General features: G+C 42.8%; 1 protein-coding gene and 1 long non-coding RNA gene across 2 annotated transcripts; one reads left to right on the top strand and one right to left on the bottom strand.

The window, feature by feature from the left end:
• Window positions 1–8,480: 8,480 nt before the first annotated feature.
• Window positions 8,481–21,050, bottom strand: LOC121544909 (transforming growth factor beta-3 proprotein). The gene is made up of 7 exons (XM_041855149.2): window positions 20,240–21,050; window positions 13,256–13,419; window positions 11,829–11,958; window positions 11,575–11,682; window positions 10,578–10,749; window positions 9,856–10,009; window positions 8,481–9,499 (listed from the first exon to the last, which is right to left on the bottom strand). Exons 1-7 carry the CDS (start codon window positions 20,583–20,585, stop codon window positions 9,341–9,343), a joined length of 1,233 nt encoding a protein of 410 aa, XP_041711083.1. The 5' UTR covers window positions 20,586–21,050; the 3' UTR covers window positions 8,481–9,340.
• Window positions 21,051–21,970: 920 nt separating this feature from the next.
• On the top strand, window positions 21,971–27,473 carry LOC121544447. The gene is made up of 3 exons (XR_005996117.2): window positions 21,971–22,097; window positions 26,779–26,955; window positions 27,087–27,473. It is a non-coding gene; the product is annotated as an uncharacterized LOC121544447 (long non-coding RNA).
• The last annotated feature ends 512 nt before the right edge of the window (window positions 27,474–27,985 follow it).

Here is a 27,985-nt window from a genome sequence, read left to right as displayed (position 1 = left end):
GGTTGTTTTTTGTATACATTTGCAAAAATGTCTAAAAACCTATTTTGTGTAGATTGATGAGGGACATCTTTTTTTTCATTTTAGAATAGGGCTGTAATGTAACAAAACATGGAAAATTGTAGGGGTCTGAATACTTTCCGAAAGCACTGTATATAAATACACTACCAGTCAAAGGTTTGGACACACCTACTCATTCAAGGGTTTTTCTTTATTTTTAAAATTTTTTACATTGTAGAATAATAGTGAAGACATCAAAACTATGAAATAACACATATGGAATCATGTAGTAACCAAATAAGTGTTAAACAAATCAAAATATATGTTATATTTGAGATTCTTCAAATAGCCACCCTTTGCCTTGATGAAAGCTTTGCTCACTCTTGGCATTCTCTACATCAGCTTCATGAGGTAGTCACCTGGAATGCATTTCAATTAGCAGGTATGCCTTCTTAAAAGTTAATTTGTGGAATTTCTTAATGCGTTTGAGCCAATCAGTTGTGTTGTGACAAGGTAGTGGGGGTATACAGAAGTTAGCCCTATTTGGTAAAAGACCAAGTCCATATTATGGCAAGAACAAGCTCAAATAAGCAAAGGGAAAAGACAGTGCATCCTTACTTTAAGACATGAAGGTCAGTCAATTTGGAAAATGTCAAGACATTGAAAGTTTCTTCAAGTGCGGTCGCAAAAACCATCAAGCGCTATGATGAAACTGGCTCTCATGAGGACCGCCACAGGAATGGAAGAACCAGATTTAGTTAATTAGAGTTACAGCCTCAGAAATTGCAGCCCAAATAAATGGTTCACAAAGTTCAAGTCACAGACACATCTCAACATCAACTGTTCAAAGGGGACTGTGTGAATCAAGCCTTCATGGTCGAATTGCTGCAAAGAAACCACTACTAAAGGACACCATTAATAAGAAGAGACCTGCTTGGGCCAAGAAACACAAGCAATGGACATTAGACCGGTGGAAATCTGTCCTTTGGTCTGATGAGTCCAAATGTGAGATTTTTGGTTCCAACCGCCGTGTCTTTGGGGGACGCAGAGTAGGTGAACGGATGATCTCTGCATGTGTGGTTCCCACCGTGAAGCATGGAGGAGGTGGTGTGATGGTGTGGGGGTGCTTTGCTGGTGACACTGTCTGTGATTTATTTAGAATTCAAGGCACACTTAACCAGCATGGCTACCACAGCATTATGCAGTGATATGCCATCCCATCTGGTTTGGGCTTAGTGGGACTATCATTTGTTTTTCAACAGGACAATGACCCAACACACCTCCTGGCTGTGTAAGGGCTATTTTACCAAGAAGGAGAGTGATGGAGTGCTGCATCAGATGACCTGGCCTCCACAATCCCCGACCTCAACCCAATTGAGATGGTTTGGAATGAGTCGGACGGCAGAGTGAAGGAAAAGCAGCCAACAAGTGCTCAGCATATGTGGGAACTCCTTCAAGACTGTTGGAAAAGCATTCCAGGTGAAGCTGGTTGAGAGAATGCCAAGAGTGTGCAAAGCTGTCATCAAGGCAAAGGGTGGCTATTTGAAGAATCTCAGATATAAAATATATTTTGATTTTTTTAACACTTTTTTGGTTACTACATGATTCCATATGTGTTATTTCATAGTTTTGAAGTCCTTCACTATTATTCTACAATGTAGAAAATAGTAAAAAATAAAGAAAAACCATTGAATAAGTAGGTGTGTCCAAACTTTGACTGGTACTGTATATATACTGCTCAAAAAAATAAAGGGAACACTTAAACAACACAATGTAACTCCAAGTCAATCACACTTCTGTGAAATCAAACTGTCCACTTCGGAAGCAACACTGATTGACAATACATTTCACATGCTGTTGTGCAAATGGAATAGACAACAGGTGGAAATGATAGGTTATTAGCAAGACACCCCCAATAAAGGAATGGTTCTGCAGGTGGTGACCACAGACCACTTCTCAGTTCCTATGCTTCCTGGCTGATGTTTTGGTCACTTTTGAATGCTGGCGGTGCTTTCACTCTAGTGGTAGCATGAGACGGAGTCTACAACCCACACAAGTGGCTCAGGTAGTGCAGCTCATCCAGGATGGCACATCAATGTGAGCTGTGGCAAGAAGGTTTGCTGTGTCTGTCAGCGTAGTGTCCAGAGCATGGAGGCGCTACCAGGAGACAGGCCAGTACATCAGGAGACGTGGAGGAGGCCGTAGGAGGGCAACAACCCAGCAGCAGGACCGCTACCTCCGCCTTTGTGCAAGGAGGAGCAGGAGGAGCACTGCCAGAGCCCTGCAAAATGACCTCCAGCAGGCCACAAATGTGCATGTGTCTGCTCAAACGGTCAGAAACAGACTCCATGAGGGTGGTATGAGGGCCCGACGTCCACAGGTGGGGGTTGTGCTTACAGCCCAACACCGTGCAGGACGTTTGGCATTTGCCAGAGAACACCAAGATTGGCAGATTCGCCACTGGCGCCCTGTGCTCTTCACAGATGAAAGCAGAAACACTGAGCACATGTGACAGACGTGACAGTCTGGAGACGCCGTGGAGAACGTTCTGCTGCCTGCAACATCCTCCAGCATGACCGGTTTGGCGGTGGGTCAGTCATGGTGTGGGGTGGCATTTCTTTGGGGGGCCGCACAGCCCTCCATGTGCTCGCCAGAGGTAGCCTGACTGCCATTAGGTACCGAGATGAGATGCTATGGACTGGCCCGCCCGTTCCCCAGACCTGAATCCAATTGAGCACATCTGGGACATCATGTCTCGCTCCATCCACCAACGCCTCGTTGCACCACAGACTGTCCAGGAGTTGGCGGATGCTTTAGTCCAGGTCTGGGAGGAGATCCCTCAGGAGACCACCCGCCACCTCATCAGGAGCATGCCCAGGCGTTGTAGGGAGGTCATACAGGCACGTGGAGGCCACACACACTACTGAGCCTCATTTTGACTTATTTTAAGGACATTACATCAAAGTTGGATCAGCCTGTAGTGTGGTTTTCCACTTTAATTTTGAGTGTGACTCCAAATCCAGACCTCTATGGGTTGATACATTTGATTTCCATTGATCATTTTTGTGTGATTTTGCTGTCAGCACATTCAACTATGTAAAGAAAAAAGTATTTAATAAGATTATTTCATTCATTCAGATCTAGGATGTGTTATTTTAGTGTTCCCTTAATTTTTTTGAGCAGTGTATATATCATTTGGCTGTATGTATTTTTAGATATAGGCCTATTGTAAATGTGTATTATTGTTGCGTCACCATCTTTATTGCAAAAAGAAATACAAGTACAAACATAACTTTTAACTACATATTATTTTGACAGAGGTAATGAACTGTCCATTGATCAGCAATTGATAAAACAGGACCATGTTTGAAACACAAGTGGTTCTGAGCTTATGTCAGCTTTACACAGGTAAGCTAACAGTTACAGAAAACAGGAATGCAGACAGGTACTATCTATCTGAGCAACTGTGTCCAACACACAACCACCTGCTGTTATGTTGGTCACCTACTGACCAAAAAAGGATGTTATTATGATTACTTGTTTTCAATTACACGTATTCAATGTCACGTAGGTTTAAGGAAATACAGGCATGCACCACATTACTACAACACAAAACAGATCAATCAAGCCTGATGGTCTTGTAAGTTAATTTAATTTTAAAAAAGCATTTAAAGGTAGCTTAATGGGATAATGTCTTACTGTGGTGTGTGAAGAATCCAATACTTTACCTTGTATGCGGTACAATTCACATTATTGTGGAAGCACCTCGTCTAAGAGTATGAATTAGGCTGTTTGAGAAGGTTTGAATCCTAGCAACCTGCCTACACATAGTTTGAAGTACAATACCGACATAGCTACTGTAGTAGGTCAAAGCTGTGTGCTGGAAAACCTTGGTAGAGCATGTGTGGAATAGTCATTGTGGTGCTCATGTGAATTTCCTTTCTTTTTCAGCTTCATACCAATGCCTATTCTCATATAAAAAGTAGTTTTTTGTTTTTAATATACATTCTTACTCGCCAATGAGAAAATCTACCCGCATTTGCTGGTGGAAGTGTTAATTTCCAACCCTGGAACCAAGTAAAGACACATCACTCTAATTCTTATTTTTCAACTAGTTTCCTCGCTTGGCATGTTTTTTTCCCAGTTGTCATGTTCAATTCAGACAAATCTCAGGTCCTGGTTTCTCGCAGTAATCTAGTATATGTTTGGAGGCAGTTTGTTTCATTAGGTTTTGTTCTGCATTAGGCTACTATCAGGGGGGAAAGGAAGGGGAATATTGGCCTTTTTCTCTTTCTTTTGCTGAGCTAGAAAAAGACGCTTCCAGCGGTCATGTCATCGGATTGGAAGTTGGGGAGATGTTTTTGCTTTCCAGCTCCGTCAGGCCCCACGGTGTAAAAGAGCACCAAAATAAACAGAGTCTGCTGAGAGGGAATGAAAGGGAATACTGTTTGGGAGCACAAACACAGCAGCTCCAACTGTACTTGGAATTCCTTTTCTACTGGATGCCTGGCTCTAGGCCAGGTGATATGCAAGAGGGCAAGGGGTAACGGGTCAGCAGGACAGGGGCTGATGTCCAGTGGCTGCCTGGGCAGCTCCACTGATACTTGCGTTGGCCATGAAAAGTAACACAGCCCTACCAGGACAGTGTGCCAGCTGATTCCCCTCTTTCTCTCCATTGGTTTTGCACGTAGAACTATTTCTACATCCAATACCTCAGACTATTATATTTCTAATAGTCCTCAGACTCATTCTTCTCCCTATAACAATTCAAACATCTAGCATACTCTTGCAACTATTAGCTAAATAAAATTCATTATAGAACTTTTCAAGTTTGGCTCAACTCCTCACACTATTTGTCTTTGAAATTGGCTCCAAATGCTCCTTTTTGAAGTGTAAGATACACCAGTCAGCACTATGGAGTACTTTCTTCCCCAGCTTTTGCCCTGATCTCCTCCCACGGTAGTATAGTTTCTAACTACTGCACAATGAAGAGCGGGTCTTGAAATTGCAACATTAGATGTTAACCCCAATTGTTATTATTATTGTGTTCATGTCAGTTATCTTCTTTCCTCTACAGGTCTTTCTGTGTACAGCCAACTGTTTCAGGGCCAGAGGTCCAAGCTCAGATGACAGAGGGGAGAACCAGAGAGAGGATGGGAGCGACGCCACTCCACCTTGCCGACGGAGGTGTATCTGCATATGACCACAGGTGCATGCTGGGTAGGAAACAACAAATGGATATAACCGCTGACATGTCTGACATCACATCAGGCCCTGTTACTATGTGATGGAGCCGCAAACATGAAAGATAGCCTGCCCTGTCAGGAATCCCTGTGCCTGACGCAGGTCGGGATCTGTTGCACAGCCCAATACTTTCCAGTGGCCTTCTGTATCTCCCCACCCCCCAGCGTCCACTCCATAGCCCCTATCGCAGCAGTTGTCCTCCTTCATTCTCCCCTTGCTGTCTGTCTGTCTGTCTGTCTTTTTGTCTATGCTATAGAAAGACTTCAGTGACAGACACCCAGCAACAGCTGGTTCCAACCAGAGCCCCCATCGGCACTACTACTGGAGCTCAGAGTATAGTCTTTATACTTTATAGCAGTTACTGTACAGCCAGGGAGAGGTGCTCCACCACTCCCCTCATTCTCCGTTTAAAAACAGGTTTGCTGTGTAAGCAAGTTTAGGATGGCAAGAGATATCGACAGAAATTGAGCAGTATTTTAGAGATTGTCTCAAAGATCTCTTGTATTACTGAGAAATTAGCAAGGAAAGGAACTCCTGTCAGGTGAGGCAGTCTTGAAGTTGTGTTTGGGAACCAACCACCCCCCATTCAACCATGTATACTGAAGGGATTCCTCTCTTCATGACTTGTTAAATTGGCTAGCAGGACACTTTAATGTTTGAATGAGTTTTATTGTTGCCTTTACAGTTCTCATTTTTGCACTCCCTTGTTTGTCTGTACTCTACAGCAGGGCTCCAATCATGTTCATTGAGAGATACCGTCCTGGCACACCCAATTCTAATGTTTAGCTGGTTGATAAGTTGAATCAGGCTAATTACAACTGGGGTTGTAACCTACAGGTGGGTAGCTCTCCAGGAACGGTATATACCAATGACAATGTTGACCATGTGTGTTTGCACCTTTACAACCTGAGAGGTCAAAGGCTATAGCATGTCTGTCTCATTGCCCCTATGCTCAGAGCATATTTTGTGTAGTGAATGTACTCAGGGTTTGATGTTTGATTTCATAAACTTTGTTGTTGTTTTAGATGACTTTTTGACTGTTTTGCTTTGCTAAAAATAATAATGATTTAGAATGTGATGAAGAGTGTGTTCCTGCATGTGATTCATGTGTGACGTTTTGGCAGAAGTACTGTTCATTACACAGATGGAGAATGTCTGTGAGACTGCCTGTGTCTCCCCAACTGCTGTACTGTAAGGACCAAACAGTGTGGTGACCAATAGTGACCACTTCAAAGCAAGTCCATTAATATCGGTAGCAATATGTTGATCATGCCAGTGTCTATATGTATTCTAAATGGTTGCAGTGTATCTTTTTCATAAAAAAAAGGTCAATCAAATAAGTTTCCTGCACCTCTGAAAGTGAACACTTTTTATCAATACGTTTCAGGACTAGGACCTCAATTTGAATAGCTGTATTGTTGAGCTGGGCCTAAATGCTGAATTTACACTGATATCCACAAATTATGATTACCTTCAGATAAAAACATTTAATAACATCTGTTCTTCCAAGACCATTTTTATTTTTTTTAAAGTGTTTTCAAGAGTAATAGCAATAAAAACATTTACACGTTCACTTAGTGACATACATCGTCTTTTACAACAGAAAAGTCTGCTTCATTTAAGAAAAAAATCCCTAAAACATGATTCTGTTGCATACAGTGACTTGCGAAAGTATTCACCCCCCTTGGCATTTTTCCTATTTTGTTGCCTTACAACCTGGAATTAAAATGGATTTTTTGGGGGTTTGTATCATTTGATTTACACAACATGCCTACCACTTTGAAGATGCAAAATATTTTTTTTTGCGAAACAAACAAGAAATAAGACAAAAAAACAGAAAACTTGAGCGTGCATAACTATTCACCCCCCAAAGTCAATACTTTGTAGAGCCACCTTTTGCAGCAATTACAGCTGCAAGTCTCTTGGGGTATGTCTCTATAAGCTTGGCACATCTAGCCACTGGGATTTTTTCCCATTCTTCAAGGCAAAACTGCTCCAGCTCCTTCAAGTTGGATGGGTTCCGCTGGTGTACAGCAATCTTTAAGTCATACCACAGATTCTCAATTGGATTGAGGTCTGAGCTTTGACTAGGCCATTCCAAGACATTTAAACATTTCCCCTTAAACCACTCAAGTGTTGCTTTAGCAGTATGCTTAGGGTCATTGTCCTGCTGGAAGGTGAACCTCTGTCCCAGTCTCAAATCTCTGGTAGACTGAAACAGGTTTCCCTCAAGAATTTCCCTGTATTTAGCGCCATCCATCATTCCTTCAATTCTGACCAGTTTCCCAGTCCCTGCCGATGAAAAACATCCCCACAGCATGATGCTGCCACCACCATGCTTCACTGTGGGGATGGTGTTCTCGGGGTGATGAGAGGTGTTGGGTTTGCACCAGACATAGCGTTTTCCTTGATGGCCAAAAAGCTCAATTTTAGTCTCATCTGACCAGAGTACCTTCTTCCATCTGTTTGGGGAGTCTCCCACATGCCTTTTGGCGAACACCAAATGTGTTTGCTTATTTTTTTCTTAAAGCAATGGCTTTTTTTCTGTCCACTCTTCTGTAAAGCCCAGCTCTGTGGAGTGTACGGCTTAAAGTGGTCCTATGGACAGATACTCCAATCTCCGCTGTGGAGCTTTGCAGCTCCTTCAGGGTTATCTTTGGTCTCTTTGTTGCCTCTCTGATTAATGCCCTCCTGGCCTGGTCCGTTAGTTTTGGTGGGCGGCCCTCTCTTGGCAGGTTTGTTGTGGTGCCATATTCTTTCCATTTTTTTATAATGGATTTAATGGTGCTCCGTGGGATGTTCAACGTTTCTGATATTTTTTTATAACCCAACCCTGATCTGTACTTCTCTACAACTTTGTCCCTGACCTGTTTGGAGAGCTCCTTGGTCTTCATGGTGCTGCTTGCTTGGTGGTGCCCCTTGCTTACTGGTGTTGCAGACTCTGGGGCCTTTCAGAACATGTGTATATATACTGAGATGATGTGACAGATCATGTGACACTTAGATTGCACACAGGTGGACTTTATTTAACTAATTATGTGACTTCTGAAGGTAATTGGTTGCACCAGATCTTATTTAGGGGCTTCATAGCAAAGAGGGTGAATACATATGCACGCACCACTTTTCCGTTATTTATTTTTTAGAATTTCTTCAAACAAGTTATTTTTTAAATTACACTTCACCAATTTGAACTATTTTGTGTATGTCCATTACATGAAATCCAAATAAAAATCAATTTAAATTACAGGTTGTAATGCAACAAAAAAGGAAAAACGCCAAGGGGGGTGAATACTTTTGCAAGGTACTGTAATAGAGGTAAACATAACCATGAAGATACGCTGTTGAATAAAAGTTGTTTTCCAGCATGTTGTATTTTTCCTAAGATACCAGTAATTTGAGTCCATCAGCATCTGTCCTAGATTAACAATGTTAGGGAGCTGTGGTGCGCACCGCGCTAGTTTCCAGCATGGACAGTCTGTTCTGTGCATCAAGGCCTTGTGTTATCCCTCCATTAAAAAGGATGGTTCTCTTTAGGAAACAAAAGTCTGACAGATCTTTTGCTTTAGCCCCTTTGATTTATTCATTTGCACTGTAAGTTCAGGTTCTCAGTGGGTCTCTCTTTTTGACTGCAACTACTGTATGTCCTTGAGTAGGCAGTGGTCAAGGCTAGAACAGCTTCCGTCTGTTCTTTTCCTCTGTTCAGAGGTTGGCTTTGAATGCCCGTGGTCATATGGCACAAAGGTAAAGGCAGTTCAGAAGGCTGAAATATTGACAAGAAAATTAGGAAAAACACTTGACGTTGAAAAGAAAATAGCCATCGTAAAAGGCCAATAAAAAGTTATGTTGATGTTGAGATGGCTGGGTCTGGAGTGGTGTTTGAAAGTCATTTGGACACACAGCCTGGGGATTGTGGGTAGAGTGGTGGGCTGCGTCTCTCTCTGCAGGCCCTCTGAGTGGGCTCGGCTGAGGAATGAGGAGGGTGGAGAGTTTTATGAGGGTGGACAGAGGTACTCTTGGTGGTGGGACAGACAGCACGCCACCCTCCACTCCCTCAGGCCGTGCGGGCCATGTCAGATCCCAGTGTGCTGGGCCGGGGCCCTTAGCTGCACTTGCAGGACTTGACGATCATGTTGGAGAGCTGCTCCACCTTGGGGGTGCGGCCCACGTAGTAGAGGATGGTGAGGGGCTCCAGGTCCTGAGGCACACAGCAGGGAGAGGCAGATGCCTCAGGGTTCAGGGTGTTGTACAGACTCAGCATCTACGGAGGGATGGAGGAAGGGAGGGGATGTCAGACCAGGGACAATCACTACAAAAATCTATGTTTTTCCTTTCATTTCGGTAAAAAATGAGTTAGACTTTTAAGTTAGATATACAAGTTGCACTAAGACTGGGAAATGTGATGATGAACTATGGGTTGGTATTTGGTCATATTGGCATGGGAAGGCGCAGGGTATCAGATTGTAAGAGTGTCTAGGTGAGTGTTGTCTGTTTAGGTGTGCCAACATGCATGCTTGTAAGTGCCTGCATTCCATTGTGTCAGTTAGTGTTTGTGTGGTAATAATTATTTGTAACACAGGGTAATGAGTCATTAGTGGTGTACAAGTTGTGTCTCACCGAGCTGTGTGTGGTGTCTGCGCTCCGTAGGTAAGGGCAGGGCCCGGAGCAAAAGTTAGCATAGTATCCCTTAGGCTCGTGGATCCACCTCCAGCCCAGGTGCTGGCGGAAGTCAATGTAGAGGGGTCGCACACAGCAGTTCTCCTCATAGTTGCTACAGCAGGCAGGGGAGAGAGAGTGATCTTTATGAAGAAATTAAATACATTACCTGAAGGAGAAACACTCTATTTCCAAGTTGGGTACATTTCACTACATGCATGCAGTCTGAGAAGCCCAGAAATACCACTGGAAGGTGTGTCCTTATTTCACTCTTGGAGGCAGCCCAGGTGTCTTACTGCTGTTAGTCAGACTGACAGAGGGATTCCAGAGTGGAAGAGAGGAGACAGTGTGTAAGAGAGGGGAAGGAGGTAGCTGCTGTACACTTTAATACAGGGACAGATCTCGACTTGTAATGCCTCTGCAATGCCAGAGACTATCTGATAGCAAATTAACCAGCTTATTCGTATGCTTAACGCTCCTCTGCCAAGTAAATTAGAAATGAGAGAAGACACATTGCCATTTGAGATCCACCTTGACCTACTATATTTCTTACAGGAGTAATTAGTGGCTATTCATCTATTGGACACAAATGTGGCTACTCATCCTGCAGCAAGTTATCATCTAAATATATGACATGCACTCTAAAATCGAGATTGAATTACTAGAGTGAGGTGGTTACTTACGAGAAGCAGTAGTTGGTGTCCAGGGCTCTCTTGCGTCTGCGGGATGAGGACTGGGCGTCTAGCCTGTGAGGAGGCAGCATCATGAGGATGAGGTGAGGGAAGAGCTGCTCCTTCTGCTTCTTCAGTCTGCTGCCCAGGTCCCAGCGGCTCTCATCGTAGTCACCCTCCACACCTACAGGAGGAAGATACAGGAACGTCAGGTGTTTCAGAGGTAAGTGTCATCAGTGGATGAAACGGTACATAGGCCAAGACCATTCCATTGCAATATTCCATATTCAAATTGGACAAAATTGGATAATTTGGTTAATTCAAGCTGAAGTGCAGTCCTAGTCCATTAGAAAACAAAGTTCAGTTCAAATGTTAACCCAAATATTTCAACAGAATTGTGCATGAATGTGTCTGATTGAGTCAGTTATACAGAATTTTTATTAATCACTGCTGTTTTAGTCATAGTACTTTCTGTAACGTTTTAAAAGCATTGTCTTCACTGGTGAGAGGCTGGACTTCAGACATCACCCACTCAACCCCACTCCTCCTCCACCTCCACCAGTCAGAGCTGGTCCCTCTGTCCTCCCCCTGGGTTAGTGTCTGCTCATCCAATCTGCCCCTGATAGCAAAAGCAGTAGAGATCTCAGGAGAGACGCTGCCGGTGGATACGGACGCCCCTCTTAATTCGGGGCCAAGCATCTGAGCGCCGTGGAAGCACATTCCTTGTGGCCAAGCCAGTCAGGGGAGCGTTCCCAGGACCAGGGGGCCCCAATGCTAAGTGAGATACCAGACCAATGGTATTCCCATGATATTTTCTGTCTCTCTCTCCCGCTCTCTCTCTCATAAAAAAAGTGCCAAATAACTATCAACCATTGAGGCCCACTGGATAAGACTTCAGAGGGTCTTTTCCTAAATCAGAGCTCGTACGGAAAGAAAGAGGGGCTGTGATGAGCAGTGGAAAAGGCCAAAATGATTTTCATACAAAATGAGGCACCTCGTGTCATCTTACCTTTGAACTTGACATCTAGCACCTCGTTGACGTTTTCGATAATGTCACCATTGGGGTTGAAGGTGTGGCAGGGACAGTGCACACTGATCTCCAGGCCGAGGTTGGTCTCTGAGGGGAAAAAGAGGAAGTGGTATTTAACTTGAGGCCATTTTTCTTTGTCCAAATGAACTTGAGCTTCAAAATACCCTTTGCTCATGCTTTGATATGCAACATATGGTATGAGACAGGGACCATTAGGGCTTTGGTCCACTCACCTCGGTACATGAGCCATTCCCTGACTGTGTCTGTGACATCGAAGGAGACCCACTCTGGCATTCCTTTGGTCAGGGCGTTCTTGCCCCCGATGTAGCGCTGCTTGGCTATGTGGTCGTCTGGCCGCAAGATCTACCAGCCAGAGGTAAGAGAGTGACCCAGCTGCATATGCTCACTCTCTCTCCCACACACACACACACACACACACACACACACCAGACGGCAACCCAGCCAGCGCTGCCTGAGCCAGACACTCCAGGATGCCCTGGGCCAAACGTCTTCTCCTCACGGAAAAAGTGACTCCCTGTGTTGATATCCCCATTTTGCAAGTTAATGCCTGTGTGTAGCCGTACTGCCAATGAGAACCTGGCTGTCCCTCCCATCTGCATTTCAAACAATTGGGCTCTCAACATTTTGGGTTTCCTAACACTGGTCTAGTCAGGATGAGGCACTGCATATGTTGCTAGAGACGCCATTGATTCAGATCTCTGAGCGTCTCTGAGTATGTGCTGTATACCAGCATGAAAGTGTACTTTACGTCTCAAACTGAGGCATAGGATGTAGAGATCCACACTTTAAACAACACCTAAGGTTTCTGTGAACAGGTAGAGGCCAGTGAAGTGGGGGGCTCAGCGCCACAGCAGCACCTAGCCCCACAGCAGGCTGGATAACCAGGTCCCTGAACATTGTCAGCATCTAATCTGGCTTCCTGTGGAAACAGGGGACCCAGCGAGAGAGGGCGGCCAGTGCCAGCCCCTGCCAATCAGCTCCCAGCTATGTGTGGGGGCACCGCTCCATTTAATCCCCCAGTCAATCTGAGCTGAGCTCGGCCCTGGCTTGAGCAGAGCCCGCCTCAGAGGCGGTATGCGGGCCGGAGGCGCTTGTCTCCCTGGCAGGAAATGTTGGCACCTGATCATGGCTCCCAGTCTCTCACTGGAGATTAATGAGGAAACCGAGCAAAGATCCATCCCCGCCACTCCACATACACCCCACAATCCATGGACACACACAAACCACTCAGAAACACACATCATATAAACACACAAATCCAGGTGCAGATGTCTGAATCCCCTGTTGAAAACATCTAACTGAACTTGAAAAAAGGGTGGTTGGACAAAAGTTCGGAGATTGACAGCTGTGAAAGGAGAGATTGCAAAACGGTAATCTAGAGTTTCTCAGAGTCTGCTGTAGCACGCTCTTAAATTTTTTTACAAATGTACTTATGTAGAATCCATTTGACTTCAGGCACATGGAATAATGATCATCACTTAAAAAGCGGAGAGAGGAATTTGGGGACCTATATAAATGTTTTCTTCTTTCCATGTAGACCAACACTATCCCATGTGCATTGAGCCATATGGGAGAATTGGATCACTACCCCCCCCTGCATGCTTGAGTACAGTGGGAATTAAATAGTACATTCACACACCTGGTAGAGCTCAATCCTCTGCTCGTTCCTCTTGGCACTAGAGTTGGGGACACGAAGGGCTCGGAACTCGGCTCTGAAGAGGTTGGTGGAGTTCTTCTCCATGGCCGAGACATTGAAGCGGAACACCTTGGAGGTGATGCCCTTGGGGCAGTAGGGAAGGTCATCTGCAGAGCAGGATACAGAGACAAGGTGAGCCACCTTAAAACACAACTCTAATGATGTAATCCTCCCTGCTTACACACAGCAGGACTGTGACTAAAGTCCTCACTCTGTACACAGCCTAAACTCTGTATTGAAATATCTATATCTTCTGCATTTCGTAGTGTTTGACACTATAAACAAATGTTCATCACAACAGAAAAAATACAGTTAACCATTCTCCAACCATTGCCAGTGAATAAAACTAAGCTTTGGGCCATCTGTTTATGCTTTGTGCAGTCCGAGTTAGCAACAAGTTGAAGTCAAAACCAAATACCCCATGTGTTGGTGGAACTGAACAGGCTGGTCTAAGATGGCAGGGTGCTCCTCCTCCCTCCCTCCTGATCCAGAGCTCAACAGGTGCTCAGAAAGCTAGGACAGAAGCCAAGCATTCTCTGGAACAACCAACCAACCAGCTCAGCTCACAACATGTGCAATCACATGCAGGTAAATACAGAACACGAGTTCAATTGATGTGTTGTAAGGGAGAGAGACAGTCCTTTGGTGACTGTTTGTCAGAGGGGCTGAGTGTATAACTGAGAGTAGCACCTTAATGTTCTCTTAGCCATCAATTGAGTAATGAATTGGAAGGGGAACAAGCCCTGTCAACCTGTGTGGTGTGGTTGTGTAAGGCAGACAGTGAACGCCGCTTCAGTAGTACAGTACAGTAGTTACAGTAACAGCCACAGAACACTTCTCGATGGCCCTCTTCTGAAATACTTCCTGTTGCACTGCCAGTCAAGGAAGCGTTTTCTTTTTTTCCAACCCAAAATACCATTGAATCGTTTATTATTTTAACAGGCCGAGCGCATGCAGTGTTGAGCAAAACTGTTGAGCAAAACAAGAACACGGCAAGCATTTTACGAGCAAAGTGGAAACACTCATTTACAGCCAAGCCATCGCTAAGTTATTACCCCAAGCCTGAGCTTTAATAGAGACCCTGTGATTCGCTGGTGGTGGTTAACAAGGACATTGCACCTTTGATCTGTTTATAACAATGGAGAAGGATGTTTGTGTATAATGGATTGTGAGCTTACACGTCTACCTAAACTTCCTATGACCCATAATCCTATTCCACTGTGGCTTTGCCATTATCCAATATTTCCATTGACTGTTTTTTTCAAGTGACCTTTTCAGTCTTGACTCTTCACCCCCAGCCAAATATCTGTCCTGTGCTTCCTCACAATCTATAAGGGCTGAGTACTCCCTTGGCCTGTCCCTTTCTCTCTCTTCTCCTGTGTCCCTCTGTCTCCCCCACAGAAGGTGGAAAGCCCCACTTTGAGAGGAGATTTGAAATTCTAATCAAGTCTTTGGTTTCCTTTTGGATGACCTAATTTTTCCCATTGCAGTGGTTTTAGGTGGATTTCACATTAAGTCTTATTTTTGCCAAGGGTCTGAAGGTAATATGTTCCATGGCTGTGAGTGCAGGGGATTGCTAGTATAATTAGAGTGAAATACACAGCAGGCTAATTGACAGTCTCTCTCCTCTCCATTATCAGATCTGGTTCAGCAGCATGAGGATGCTGATATCAGCGGAATCTTGACCTGAACTTTATCTGGAACAACCAAAACATGTCCCAAAGAGCTTCTCTGGGCCCTCAAAATAGATTATTTGTCAATGCGACAAACTTTTATTACATTGTAGCCCTCCCCATTTCTCAAGGTTGTTCACTGTTCTTTCGAGATTCATTGTGAAAATTGTGAAAATAGTAACTTTTGTCAGCTGACCAAATGTGTCTGTTTGCAAAAATAATATATGTAATAACACCTGTGTGTAATGACACAAACCACAAACAGGTATCACAGTTACATACTACAAACTAAGTACTATGTAGAATTGTGTATCTACACTGTAATCACCTGCCTATGTAACTACTATGTAAATATATGGTTTTCATGGCACTTAATATGAATCTACACTGTAATATGAATGGCACTTAATATGAACCGACAAGTATATCTACACTGTAATTATAGTGTAATCACCTGCCTATGTAACTACTATGTAAATACATGGTTTTCAAGGCACTTAACATGAAGTGGTACAAACACCTCTCCCACTTTTCTCAAGGGACTGAAACTGAGGTCCTGCTTTTTGTAACCTTTCTCTTTTCTGTGGCTGTGTGTCTGCAATGACTTCCATGGAGTCCAGACTGTGGAGCTGAGAAAGCTGACTTCTGAGGACCAGTTGGAAACCATCCACCAACACCTTGACAGAAGTGTGATGTAGTCAAAATGTTGAGCAGTTGACCATATATATTTATGTTCTAAGTCAGTGGTACTCAACTCTTACCCTACGAAGTCCGGAGCCTGCTGGTTTTCTGTTCTACCTGATAATGAATTGCACCTACCTGGTGTCCCAGGTCTAAATCAGTCCCTGATTAGGGGGGACAATGAAGAAATGCAGTGGAACTGGCTTAGAGGTCCAGAGTTGAGTTTGAGGGTTCTAGGTCAATAGAAGAGTATTAGGTAAGGGTTGCAACAGTAGTGAAACCCTCCACATATGAACGCCTAGGGCCAGACTTTGAATATCTCTGCTCTAAAGCTTCTCATAAAGCTTCCACCCCAGACAGACACTGCTCCCCCTACGCCCCCCTCCACCCTCCACCCTCACCCTTCTGCTTCCTGTGTCTGTGATGCCCCACCACGCTAGCTCCTCTCCTCTCCCTGCCCTGGTAGGTGACATCACACAGAAGCTCCCATCAAACAATCCCAGCAATCAGCCTGTTCCCAGTGCCGTGATGTCAGTCTCTCCAAAGCAGGGAGCTATGTGAAGGTAAACAAAGGAAATGGGGAGCATAGAAAGCAGGTGCTGGTCAGCTGCTGAGGAGTCTGGACCTCGTTTACCAGTGAAAAATGGCAACGGTGCTGCAAAAACGGGTATTCTAGTATATTTAAATGACCTATCAAACTAATCTTATAAGACTTATCTGGCTTATCCAGAAGGCCATAAATATTACTTAGCATTTTTTCAACTAACGTTTCCATCTTTAAAAAATAAGTAACCAATCATGCTTTCTAATCTGTCAATAAAATAATATAGCTACCTCCAGATGACTAAACTTAATAACTTGAGCAGTAAATTCCAATCCAAATCCAATTCTTGCAACTGAAGTACTGATCATGCCCATAAAAACATACTGTTTTGTCAAAGATTTGATCACCTGTGTGAGGTACTATCATTTAAACACAATGCTCTAGTGTGGACCAAGCCAATCCTCTCCATTTCAAGCCCTCCTGTCCTGAGTAAGTCTCTACACATGGATCCTTTGGCTGACTGGCTGACTGCGTTAGATGAGATAATGTGATGGAGTTCTCTGCTGAAGTAAGACAGCTTTTTTCCACTTGATCAAGGATGAAGAGGGGAAAATGGCTGGGGGGGACGACGACTCTGTGTCTGTTTGCCTGGGATGACATCACTTTTCTGCCATTCCATATATCAGAAACACTGCTGTCCTCAGCGCCGGTCCACATATTTCTCCTTTCCTCCCGACGTTGAATCAATGATTGCCATATGCCAGACCGACCACTCACTACAAGCTTTTCTTCTAAAGAAACCTGTCTCTGCCTAATTTTCAGCTATGAGAGCCAACAGGTGGTTTTCTTAGATGGTTCAATGGTTGTCTTTGGACAGACTTACTAGTCAAAAGCAAACATAAAGACAATGAATGAGTGCTAATATATGTGGAGGAGTGAGTACAACTGGAGTTCATTCCCCAAACCAAACCTAGGACTGAGTGTTGTGGATTATGGAGACGCTTGGCCCTTGTGTCATTAGTTTGGCTCCTCTACCAGTGTTTGCCAAATGGCTACCATCTGCACTTGTCATATCCACAGCTTTACTGTTTATAAACACTGTTTATATTCAGAGACACCTAACTAGCGGTACCATGAGTATTTTGGAAAATTATTCTAGCTATTAAAGCATATGAGTCTGGGAGGGAAAGTCTCTGCTTCGTCTTACACAGCCCTGTAACTGAATAATAAAAAGAGTGAAAAAGCACCAATCTGACTATAATCCAAGACATTCCCACCTTCCAAAGAGAGTGTATGTATACCCCATTAGATTATGGAAATGGATTTAAAATATGCCTTACTGTATTACCGTGGTTGCTCGTTCTAATATTTCTTAATTCCTTTCTTTTTTGGGGGGGGGGATTTGCATGTATTGTTTTGTATTGTTAGATATTACTGCACTGTTGGAGCTAGGAACATAATACGTGACCAATAAAATTTAATTTTGGTGACAGACATTACACTTCTTATGAAAATGACTTAATGGAAAGTGAAGGGAAGAGAAAAGTGGTTATTCGACAACACTGCAGGCCTTGTTAATGAGGGGACAAACATTCTCCCTCCCTTACAATCTACTCTAGAGGGTGTAGCTGGACATTAACAAAGAAAATGATTTTTTTTTTAAAACAGTACAAAAAGTGCATTGTAGGCTACATTTACGTAAGTGTATGAAAAATAATTAGTCTAGTTCCTTGGCCAATGAGTGACAACTGTGGCCTATAGGCCCTGTTTATTTACTTTGATCATGACTGACAGGGTGATGTGACTAGGGCTCCTGGCCATGACTGGTGCAGCCCACAGCCCACACATCAGACCTCTGTTTGTTTTGCGGACTCTGACCAAGGCAGTGGCGTAGCCAGAAATTTGTTGGTGGGTTGGCCTGCAGAAATGTGGGTGGGCTCCAAAAAGCAGCTATCTTCGTGGAATTGTACACATTTTGCCATGGGGCAAAGAGAAAATGTTGAAGTTTTATAGCTAATCTCATGCTATTCTACACATTTTGCCATGAGGCTGAGAGAAAATGTTGCTGTTTTAAAGCTAATTTCCTACAATTATACACATTTTGCCATGGGGCAGAGAGGAAAATGTGTAGTTTTATAGCTCATCTCATGCTATTTTACACATTTTGCCATGAGGCTGATATTTTTATTTTGCATTTTTAAAGCTAATTAAAGACAAAATATAGGTGAGTTGACTGTGATAAAGGCACTGGATTATGAGCTGTCTTGTTTGCTAAATGAACAAATTAAATAGGCAATGGCATGGTGTATATAGCCATAGAAGCACTGTGACATGCCTCAATGAAGTCATATTCGTGGCTTATTAGGGATGTGGCTTTCAGTTCGTTTTTTTTGGCAACCCATCCTGTGAGAGTGAATGTCATTCCAGGTCATCTGTTCTGTTATATATAAATCTGACTAACCCAGTGCATTGCTTGCTATGAATTTGATCTGATGGTGTTTGCTTGTTTAGATAAAAAGACAAATAATTGGAACACTGACAAGTAAAGAGCACCTGTCCCTACACCCCTAGACCAAGGTGGTTGTAGTAGTTATTATTTTGAGAGTCAGAAGCACTCGTGGGACCCAATAAACAGATTTGACACAGGGGCCTGAGCTGTTGCCAGAGGAAGCTCTGCTCTGTCTTTGAATAGCATGAAACACCTGCCATGTTGATCTTAAAGCAGTAACATGATGCAATGATCCAGCCCCTGAACAGTGAATAGGACTGCTTCCAAGTCTTCCACTTAGTAAACAATTCCCTTCCTGAGAAAATTCACTGCAATAGAGAGAGAAGCTTCCAATAAACTTCTCACTCTGATCAGACTGGAACAATCAGTTGTGGGCGGTTTATACAGGTAATTGGGATGAGCAATTTTGCTCTAGTGCACAAGCCAATCTGCAGCTGAATTAGCTGTGTTTGAACTTTTAAATAGTGCCAATAAAAAAAAAACGTTGTTTTATTATGTATTGTGCACACTTCAGCAATGTATCAACAAAGGTTTTGGAGAAATGTATATTTGGAGTTGGGAAAGAAAGGATAATTGGAGCAGTGGTTGGAGGAATGCTAAAATCGATGGAGTCCCTGAATTTTTTTTTTTTTTCCAATGGAATCTCAGACGGTCGTGTGCTGGGTCCGCTATTGGGAGTTCCCATGGCTTTTGAGTGAGGTATGAGGGAGGAATGGCGCTTATTCCAATTAGACTGTTTTCTTTGCCCTCTCCATTGCGCGTGGTCTTTCCACTGCTCAGACGCGACCATGCGTTTAAGTTGTGTTGGCCAATTCATCTCCGGCTGATGGAACGCACCCCAAGCGAAGGCGTTCTTGCGTTCTTTGATTAGTATAATTTGTTAACATTTCCTCTACATTTTTACAGTATTTAGCCTACGCTGCAGATCTACGGATGCTTTTATAATTTAATTCAGCTGGAATTAACATATGGCCAGTTGAAGGGAGCCAATGACAAATTCTATAAAATAAATCACAGACAAGTTGCATTGCACACAGACATGTATAACATACGAAAATAAACTGGACACGGGGCTTAACTCTGCAGGGGAGTCAGAATAATTATATTTTAAAGCGGAGTCAAAAATTGGCTTTATTGGCTTCTTCTACAGGAAATTATAAAAAAGTTGCTGTCTTATTTCAGTATTGGAGAGGTATGCTTAGTTTCAATCATTTTCATGGCAAACCACCATAAATTGATATTACATCCATGCGCTGCTCACCAGCTGTGACATTCAGATTAAGAAATTAAGCATCATCAGACCTGGACTGCTTAGACTTTCTACATGGAGAAATTGGCTATTTACATGTAATAATCAGGCTTTTGATCAGTAGGATACCTAACATAATAGAAGCCACGGTGGCAACACGATCAGCTGTTTGGTAGGATCATGATTTATTGACAAAACGAACAAAGGGCATGGATAGAAAAGTGGCCTTCATGCGTAAAACGCGTAAAATAGATACATGAACAGTACTTACTGTTTTCTGGTGGTCCATTAATCATATTGAACTTGTAAATCTCTTTGGCGTAATATTCAGTCTCCGTGTTATCCTGTCCACAACTTTGCTGTCTGTCTCTCCCCAACTCCTCGATCAGCTCCTTCGTACTGTTATAGAGCGCCAGCACCTGAAACGGTACCTGATTCGGACCCACTGTTTGCGGCGGGCTGGTTAGTCGAAGTTTACTGAGAATCTGTCCTCGGATTGCCTCTACTCTCTTTTTCTTTATGTGGTCTATGTCCACAGTGGTGCAAGTGGATAGTGACAAAGTCATTGTCACACAGTTCAACAGGAGGAAAAACAGAAGTGCTTTGCCCAAATGCATATTTCTATCTGCCCTTGCTTAGCTAATAAGATGCTTTTTATTTATTTTTGTAAGTATGGTAAAGGGTCAACAGAAAGACACCAAATAATTTGGACTAAATTCCAGGAGAAATGTTACCCTCTATCTCTTTGCATTCAAGTGGTCAATGAGTTCTTTCCCCCGAGGAATCCCATCTTGTCAAGATAGGGCTAGTGTCATCTGGGTGCTATCCGGCTGTGCATTCCAAGAATAGTCCAGATCATTCTTGAAAATGTATTCTATCTGAGACCCCTTTTGGTTCAACCTGTTGTCTTTCTGTTCTTCCTTCAAATGTCACACCCTTGACATCTTCAGTTTTCCCTCTTCATTAGTTAATCATGACAAAATTCATTTTCTCCATTCTTTATTTTTATTTTCCATCATCTGTTGCTGGTATTAACTCAGTGCCGGTCTCCCTCACGTTCCTGCCCGCTTTGAACAACCAGAGTCTCGTACTCAATGGGCGCGCTGTGCTTTCACTGATATTTTATAGTAAACGGTAGTTGTGACGTTTGAGAAGGAGGGACTGCAGATTTTCACTGCACAGGGACATTTCGGGGAGAAGCATTTCACACTATATGATCATATCTTTCTATCTGGAGGCCATGTGCCAAGTATTACAGATAAATAAACAACTTGTATTGTTTGCAATTGGACTTTGTACTATTTATCCAATTTAAACAAACAATTGCCTAGGCGTGCACGTCAGGTCACAAAATAGTTCGGGTCACACAAGAGCTGTGGACATTTTCAAGAAGTGAGAGTATGCCCCCTAGTGGATATGCGAAGCTAATGTGGAAAACATTTTACATTTTAGTCATTTAGCAGACGCTCTTATCCAGAGCGACTTACAGTAGTGAGTGCATACATTTTCTTATTTGTTCGTACTGGTCCCCTGTCGGAATCGAACCCACAACCCTGGCGTTGCAAGTGCCATGCTCTACCAACTGAGCCACTCGGAACCATTGAAAATGAGATCCTGGCCTCAATTGGGATTCTCTGTATAAATAAAATACAAGTTTGAGATATTGGGTCTGAGACATAATAAATGTCCAACAAGTGCCTATGTCCTTCAATTTTGCTAAAGTTATTTATCCAATGATTTACACAATATGTCAGCAATGTCGCTTTTAGTGTAAAACTATACTCAGCATGCTTCCCTAGGAACTGCATTATATTTTCCATTGAAGACATTATGGAAAATGTATTGAGATGTAGCATGATATTTTTTTAGGTCATGAATGACATGAACATAGTGGTATGAAGTCACTGGTGTAGTTGCAGGGAGAGGTTCCATATCAGTATCTCTATATATGGAACTCCAAGGGGCTTAAATCAACATCCACTGGAAATAATATAGTAAACAATACTGAACCTCCAGTTGCTGGCATGCACCCAACTATCCATTGACTAACAAAAATAAACTCTGCGGTTCGGATGCCATAAACTCAAATGAGCTATACCAAAACGTTTACAGCGATGCCAGACTACAGGGTATGTAAGGCTAAGGATAACAAAGCTAATTCAGGCTCTTTAACGGACTGATGTTTGGCTCAAATTATGACGATGAAAAAGACAATGCAAGCCTACATAGCATGTTTCCATATTATTTCCCCTGTAACTGGGCTAGTTAGCTGACGTTAACTAGCTAGTTACATTTCATTTGGATGCTAGCTTGCTAGCTACATAACTTGCTGTCCGACATTGTATTGTTGCTAGGTAACCTTAGCTAGTGTTTATAGACCTTTTCAACTGTTAAAACAATAACACGTTCTAATGCAAGCGCAACCAAGACGTTCCCCAGTCTACATCCTGTGCTGCAGCGCGCCATAATTTCTAACTAGCTAGTTAGTTGGCTAGCTAGCACAAAATGATAAATTCGTATTTCTTGATCCAACCAAAACAATTAACAAATTAATTATATACACACTTGTTGCTACCAGATCCACTAAACAAAATCATCAGACAACGTTTATTTCCCGTGTATTATCAGTTTGCTCTGGTGGTGTTACATTTGGCTAGCACAGCAAATAACCACAGTCGAGCTAGCATAATGTGAAGAAGTAGAGAAATATTATTTGACCTTGATAGCCAGCTAGACTCATTTCTCTCACGACAGCCAATATAACTAAACTAAACGTAGCTACCATACGAGTCCAATGTTTGACGGCCATATTGTTTACGTCAAAGTTAGCTAGCAGCAGTAATTACCCCACTATCAACCTCTCTCCCCCCTCACTAATCTGTCTCTCCTAGCTCTTCGTCTGCTTCCTCCAAAACACAACTATATTTTACCCAGGTTTATTGCCCACTTGGCTAGTTTCAATTAAGAAACATACTGTCGTATGAACCACTAGCTTGTGCTAGGCATTTATTATTGACCTTACGTTATGAGACCAAGCTAGTGGTTTGTTAACATGTAGTATAACAAACGCTAGTGCCGACACCTTGTGGTCGTAATGTTGAACTGCATATTAATTATACCAGGATGATACATTTTACATTACATTTTCGTCATTTAGCAGACGCTCTTATCCAGAGCGACTTACAAATTGGTGCATTCACCTTATGATAGCCAGTTTTAATTTTAATTTTATATCATACAAAGAACGCCTATGTAAATGGTTAGTGGGTTAAGACATTCATCTTACTCCAAAACAAGAGATGATTGAATAGTTAAATGAATAGTGTCTAATACAAATACTAAGGAGAATGTCAGGGCTGGAAGAGAAACCTGCATAACCATTAGCTAGATCTCTAGAAGCAAGGTTCACCATGCATGTTCTAGGTCTATGTATTGTTACTTGTGACATTATTTTTGTAGTCCTACAACCAATTCTAACAGTAAACCAGTAGCATATAACCCACTGGCAATATACCCTTCAGCAGTGGCGCAACTTTGTTTTTTTATCCAGTCGGATAAACACTCCAAACAGCCTACCCGAACGCTCGGAGGCGTCCGCATGGTCCTAAAGCACAGCGTTGCCTCGTTTTGTATCACATTCCAATGATAAAACTGGGGGGGATAAAAATGCAATTTCAGAATGTGGGGGGGACATGTCCGTCCGTCCCCTCCCAGTGAAGGTTCTGCCCCTGCCCTTAAGTCTCTCCAGGACTTGGGACTTTCTTTGGGACCTTCATCCACAGAGGGTTTAGCAGCTTTCACAAGTCTCTGTATCTGAGATTAGAAGCATAGAAATTAGACCAGGACTTGCTTCATTAGCTAGTTCGCTTAGCTACTAGCTAGGTAGCTAACTTGTCATTTTTAGCAGATCAAGCTAACATTTGTGTCATAAAAAAAACAACATTGGATGGCTGTCAATCCTATTTATATGTAGCTAGCTAGCTACCTGACATTACCTAGAATAGATTATTAACTTGATAAACACATCATGATGCTACACATCATCCTGGCACCGCCACCTCCTCTGCTGCTAACGTTACTATCCATACAGGCAATTCAGGCCGCTGCGATGCTTCTTTGGGAAATCTAGCTATACCTTTTAATTTTCCCAGGACGTAAGGACAATCCCACCCGCGAATACTATGGTCAAAAATGCTAATTCTGACTGTTAGCTTAGCAATCTAGCTGTTTACAGCCGCAACGGAAACTGCTCTTTTTTCAAACGCACCGGAAGTTCTTTGGGGTTCCAGGGTTCACTTAAGCTCCTCCAAAAAAGCTGTTAAAAAGGTCTATATGAGAAATGTTAATAATTTGCAGAAAACCAACACCAGAGCTGTTTATCCAGCCAAGTTCGTTTGCTCTATCTAGCTAGCACCCCTCATGTTGCAGTGATGGGATTCAGGCCAGGCAGGTTTTGATTTACAGTGGGGGGAAAAAAAGTATTTAGTCAGCCACCAATTGTGCAAGTTCTCCCACTTAAAAAGATGAGAGAGGCCTGTAATTTTCATCATAGGTACACTTCAACTATGTCAGACAAAATGAGAGAAAAAAAATCCAGAAAATCACATTGTAGGATTTTAAATTAATTAATTTGCAAATTATGGTGGAAAATAAGTATTTGGTCAATAACAAAAGTTTCTCAATACTTTGTTATATACCCTTTGTTGGCAATGACACAGGTCAAACGTTTTCTGTAAGTCTTCACAAGGTTTTCACACACTGTTGCTGGTATTTTGGCCCATTCCTCCATGCAGATCTCCTCTAGAGCAATGATGTTTTGGGGCTGTCGCTGGGCAACACGGACTTTCAACTCCCTCCAAAGATTTTCTATGGGGTTGAGATCTGGAGACTGGCTAGGCCACTCCAGTACCTTGAAATGCTTCTTACGAAGCCACTCCTTCGTTGCCCGGGCGGTGTGTTTGGGATCATTGTCATGCTGAAAGACCCAGCCACGTTTCATCTTCAATGCCCTTGCTGATGGAAGGAGGTTTTCACTAAAAATCTCACAATACATGGCCCCATTCATTCTTTCCTTTACACGGATCAGTCGTCCTGGTCCCTTTGCAGAAAAACAGCCCCAAAGCATGATGTTTCCACCCCCATGCTTCCCAGTAGGTATGGTGTTCTTTGGATGCAACTCAGCATTCTTTGTCCTCCAAACACGACGAGTTGAGTTTTTACCAAAAAGTTATATTTTGGTTTCATCTGACCATATGACATTCTCCCAATCCTCTTCTGGATCATCCAAATGCACTCTAGCAAACTTCAGACGGGCCTGGACATGTACTGGCTTAAGCAGGGGGACACGTCTGGCACTGCAGGATTTGAGTCCCTGGCGGCGTAGTGTGTTACTGATGGTAGGCTTTGTTACTTTGGTCCCAGCTCTCTGCAGGTCATTTACTAGGTCCCCCGTGTGGTTCTGGGATTTTTGCTCACCGTTCTTGTGATCATTTTGACCCCACGGGGTGAGATCTTGCGTGGAGCCCCAGATCGAGGGAGATTATCAGTGGTCTTGTATGTCTTCCATTTCCTAATAATTGCTCCCACAGTTGATTTCTTCAAACCAAGCTGCTTACCTATTGCAGATTCAGTCTTCCCAGCCTGGTGCAGGTCTACAATTTTGTTTCTGGTGTCCTTTGACAGCTCTTTGGTCTTGGCCATAGTGGAGTTTGGAGTGTGACTGTTTGAGGTTGTGGACAGGTGTCTTTTATACTGATAACAAGTTCAAACAGGTGCCATTAATACAGGTAACGAGTGGAGGACAGAGGAGCCTCTTAAAGAAGAAGTTACAGGTCTATGAGAGCCAGAAATCTTGCTTGTTTGTAGGTGACCAAATACTTATTTTCCACCATAATTTGCAAATAAATTCATTAAAAATCCTACAATGTGATTTTCTGGATTTTTTTTCTCAATTTGTCTGTCATAGTTGACGTTTTTTTTTACAGGCCTCTCTCATCTTTTTAAGTGGGAGAACTTGCACAATTGGTGGCTGACTAAATACTTTTTTTCCCCACTGTAGGTGCCCAGCCATGTAGCTACATGTATCTGTGTTAAATCTAGCTACTGCACACAGCTTTAACTAGCTATCATTTCCCATTTGCATTTAAAATGTATACTGAAGAAAAATATAAACACAACATGCAACAATTTCAAAGATTTTACTGAGTTACAGCTCATATAAGGAAATCAGTCAATTTAAATAAATTCATTAGACTCTAATCTATGCATTTCACATGACTGGGCAGGGGTGCAGCCATGGCCGGACCTCTGGGGAGCCAGGCCCAGCTAATCACCACCACATGGTCTGCGGTTGTGAGGCCAGTTGGACTTACTGCCAAATTCTCTAAAACGATGTTAGAGGTGGCTTATGGTAGAGAAATAACATTAAATTCTCTGGCAACAGCTCTGGTGGACATTCCTGCAGTCAGCATGCCAATTACACGCTCCCTCAAAACTTGAGACATCTGTGGCATTGTGTTGTGTGACAAAGCTGCACATTTTAAAGTGGCCTTTTATTGTCCCCAGCACAAGGTGCACCTGTGTAATGATATGCCACACCTGTCAGGTGGATGGATTATCTTGGTGAAAGAGAAATGCTCACTAACAGGGATGTAAACAAATTTGTGCACAAATTTAGGGATTTTATATTTCAGCTCATGAAACATGGGACCAACACTACATGTTACGTTTATATTTTTGTTCAATGTAGTTAATTGTTGATGATTAGCTGAATGGCATAGATAACGTTCAACCCCTTATTGCTCCTCACAGAAGTTTTTCAACAGACTGCTCCCTGCAAGTGCTGCAGAATTGTCAGGGTTTTCAGTCCTTTCCTCAACCTGCAAAACTGCCAGCCTCACTGGCAGATACCAGGTCTGGGCAAGCAACGTGGATGAGGAAATGAGGATAATCCGACAGATAATTCAAAGCTACAACTTCATTGCCATGGTAATCTATCTTCCTAAATATGCCTTATTGCTAACTGTTTTCATTGATTCTTAGTAGATCTGTGAAGGTTTTGATATTCATTGCATCAAGACTTTATTTTGTCATTAATGATGTCTTACTTGTTCCAACAGGACACAGACTTTTTTGGAGTGGTGGTTCGACCCATTGGCGAGTTTTGCAGCACGGTAGACTAACAGTACCAGCTCTTGAGGTGCAACGTGGACCTTCTGAAAACCATCCAACTGGGACTGTCATTTATGAACGAGGATGGAGACACTCCCACTGGAACGACGACATGGAAGTTCAATTTCTAATTTAATTTAAAGTGGGTGTTAATCCTTCCCAATAGGCACAGCTCGGTTGTAAAGATGTCATAATGACGTCTTTTCCCGATGTCGTATGGCGGTCAGATTTTGGTTGAATTTGAAAGGTTTTTAGACATCTTTTTTAGACGTCAATATGACGTCTTCTAGGAGACGTCTAAAACGTGTTCATATACAACCAGAATCTGACCAGAATCCAACCTGTCTAAGATGTCTTATTTCTGAAGTCCTTATAAATCAAATCCAACCAAAATATGACCAGTTTATGACCTCCAAATATTAATAATGTAATGCTGTGCTCATGCATCTCACAGCAGCAATGGCCACTGCAAATCAATCCATATGAATGGTACTTTACCACTATATCATAATATCCAGCTACTATGACAATGGTGAGATGATCTACAAATATGAAATAGGCTTTTTAAAATAGCTAACATATCCTAGGGTCTCATTAACAATAACTGTTGAACATTTATTTTTACCACCATATAAAATCACATCAGTAACATAAATAACATGTATTTATTAACTGGGGGAGATAATATACTTTCTAAATGAACACAACCAAACAATAACTAATGTTTGTGGCCATCCTCCACTCCAGCGTCTGTCCGGTGCATACTTTAGCACGAGTCCGAGGTCCCTTTACACCTGCACCTCCAGAGGGGTCGGGTCTCTTTGCCATCCGGCGGAGGAAATCAGTC

This window comes from Coregonus clupeaformis, unplaced genomic scaffold (assembly GCF_020615455.1).
Source record: "Coregonus clupeaformis isolate EN_2021a unplaced genomic scaffold, ASM2061545v1 scaf1638, whole genome shotgun sequence".
In the NCBI taxonomy this organism is placed as follows: Eukaryota; Metazoa; Chordata; class Actinopteri; order Salmoniformes; family Salmonidae; genus Coregonus; species Coregonus clupeaformis.
The sequence above is the reverse complement of the archived record's forward strand: the minus strand, read 5'-3'. Positions and strand labels throughout refer to the sequence as shown.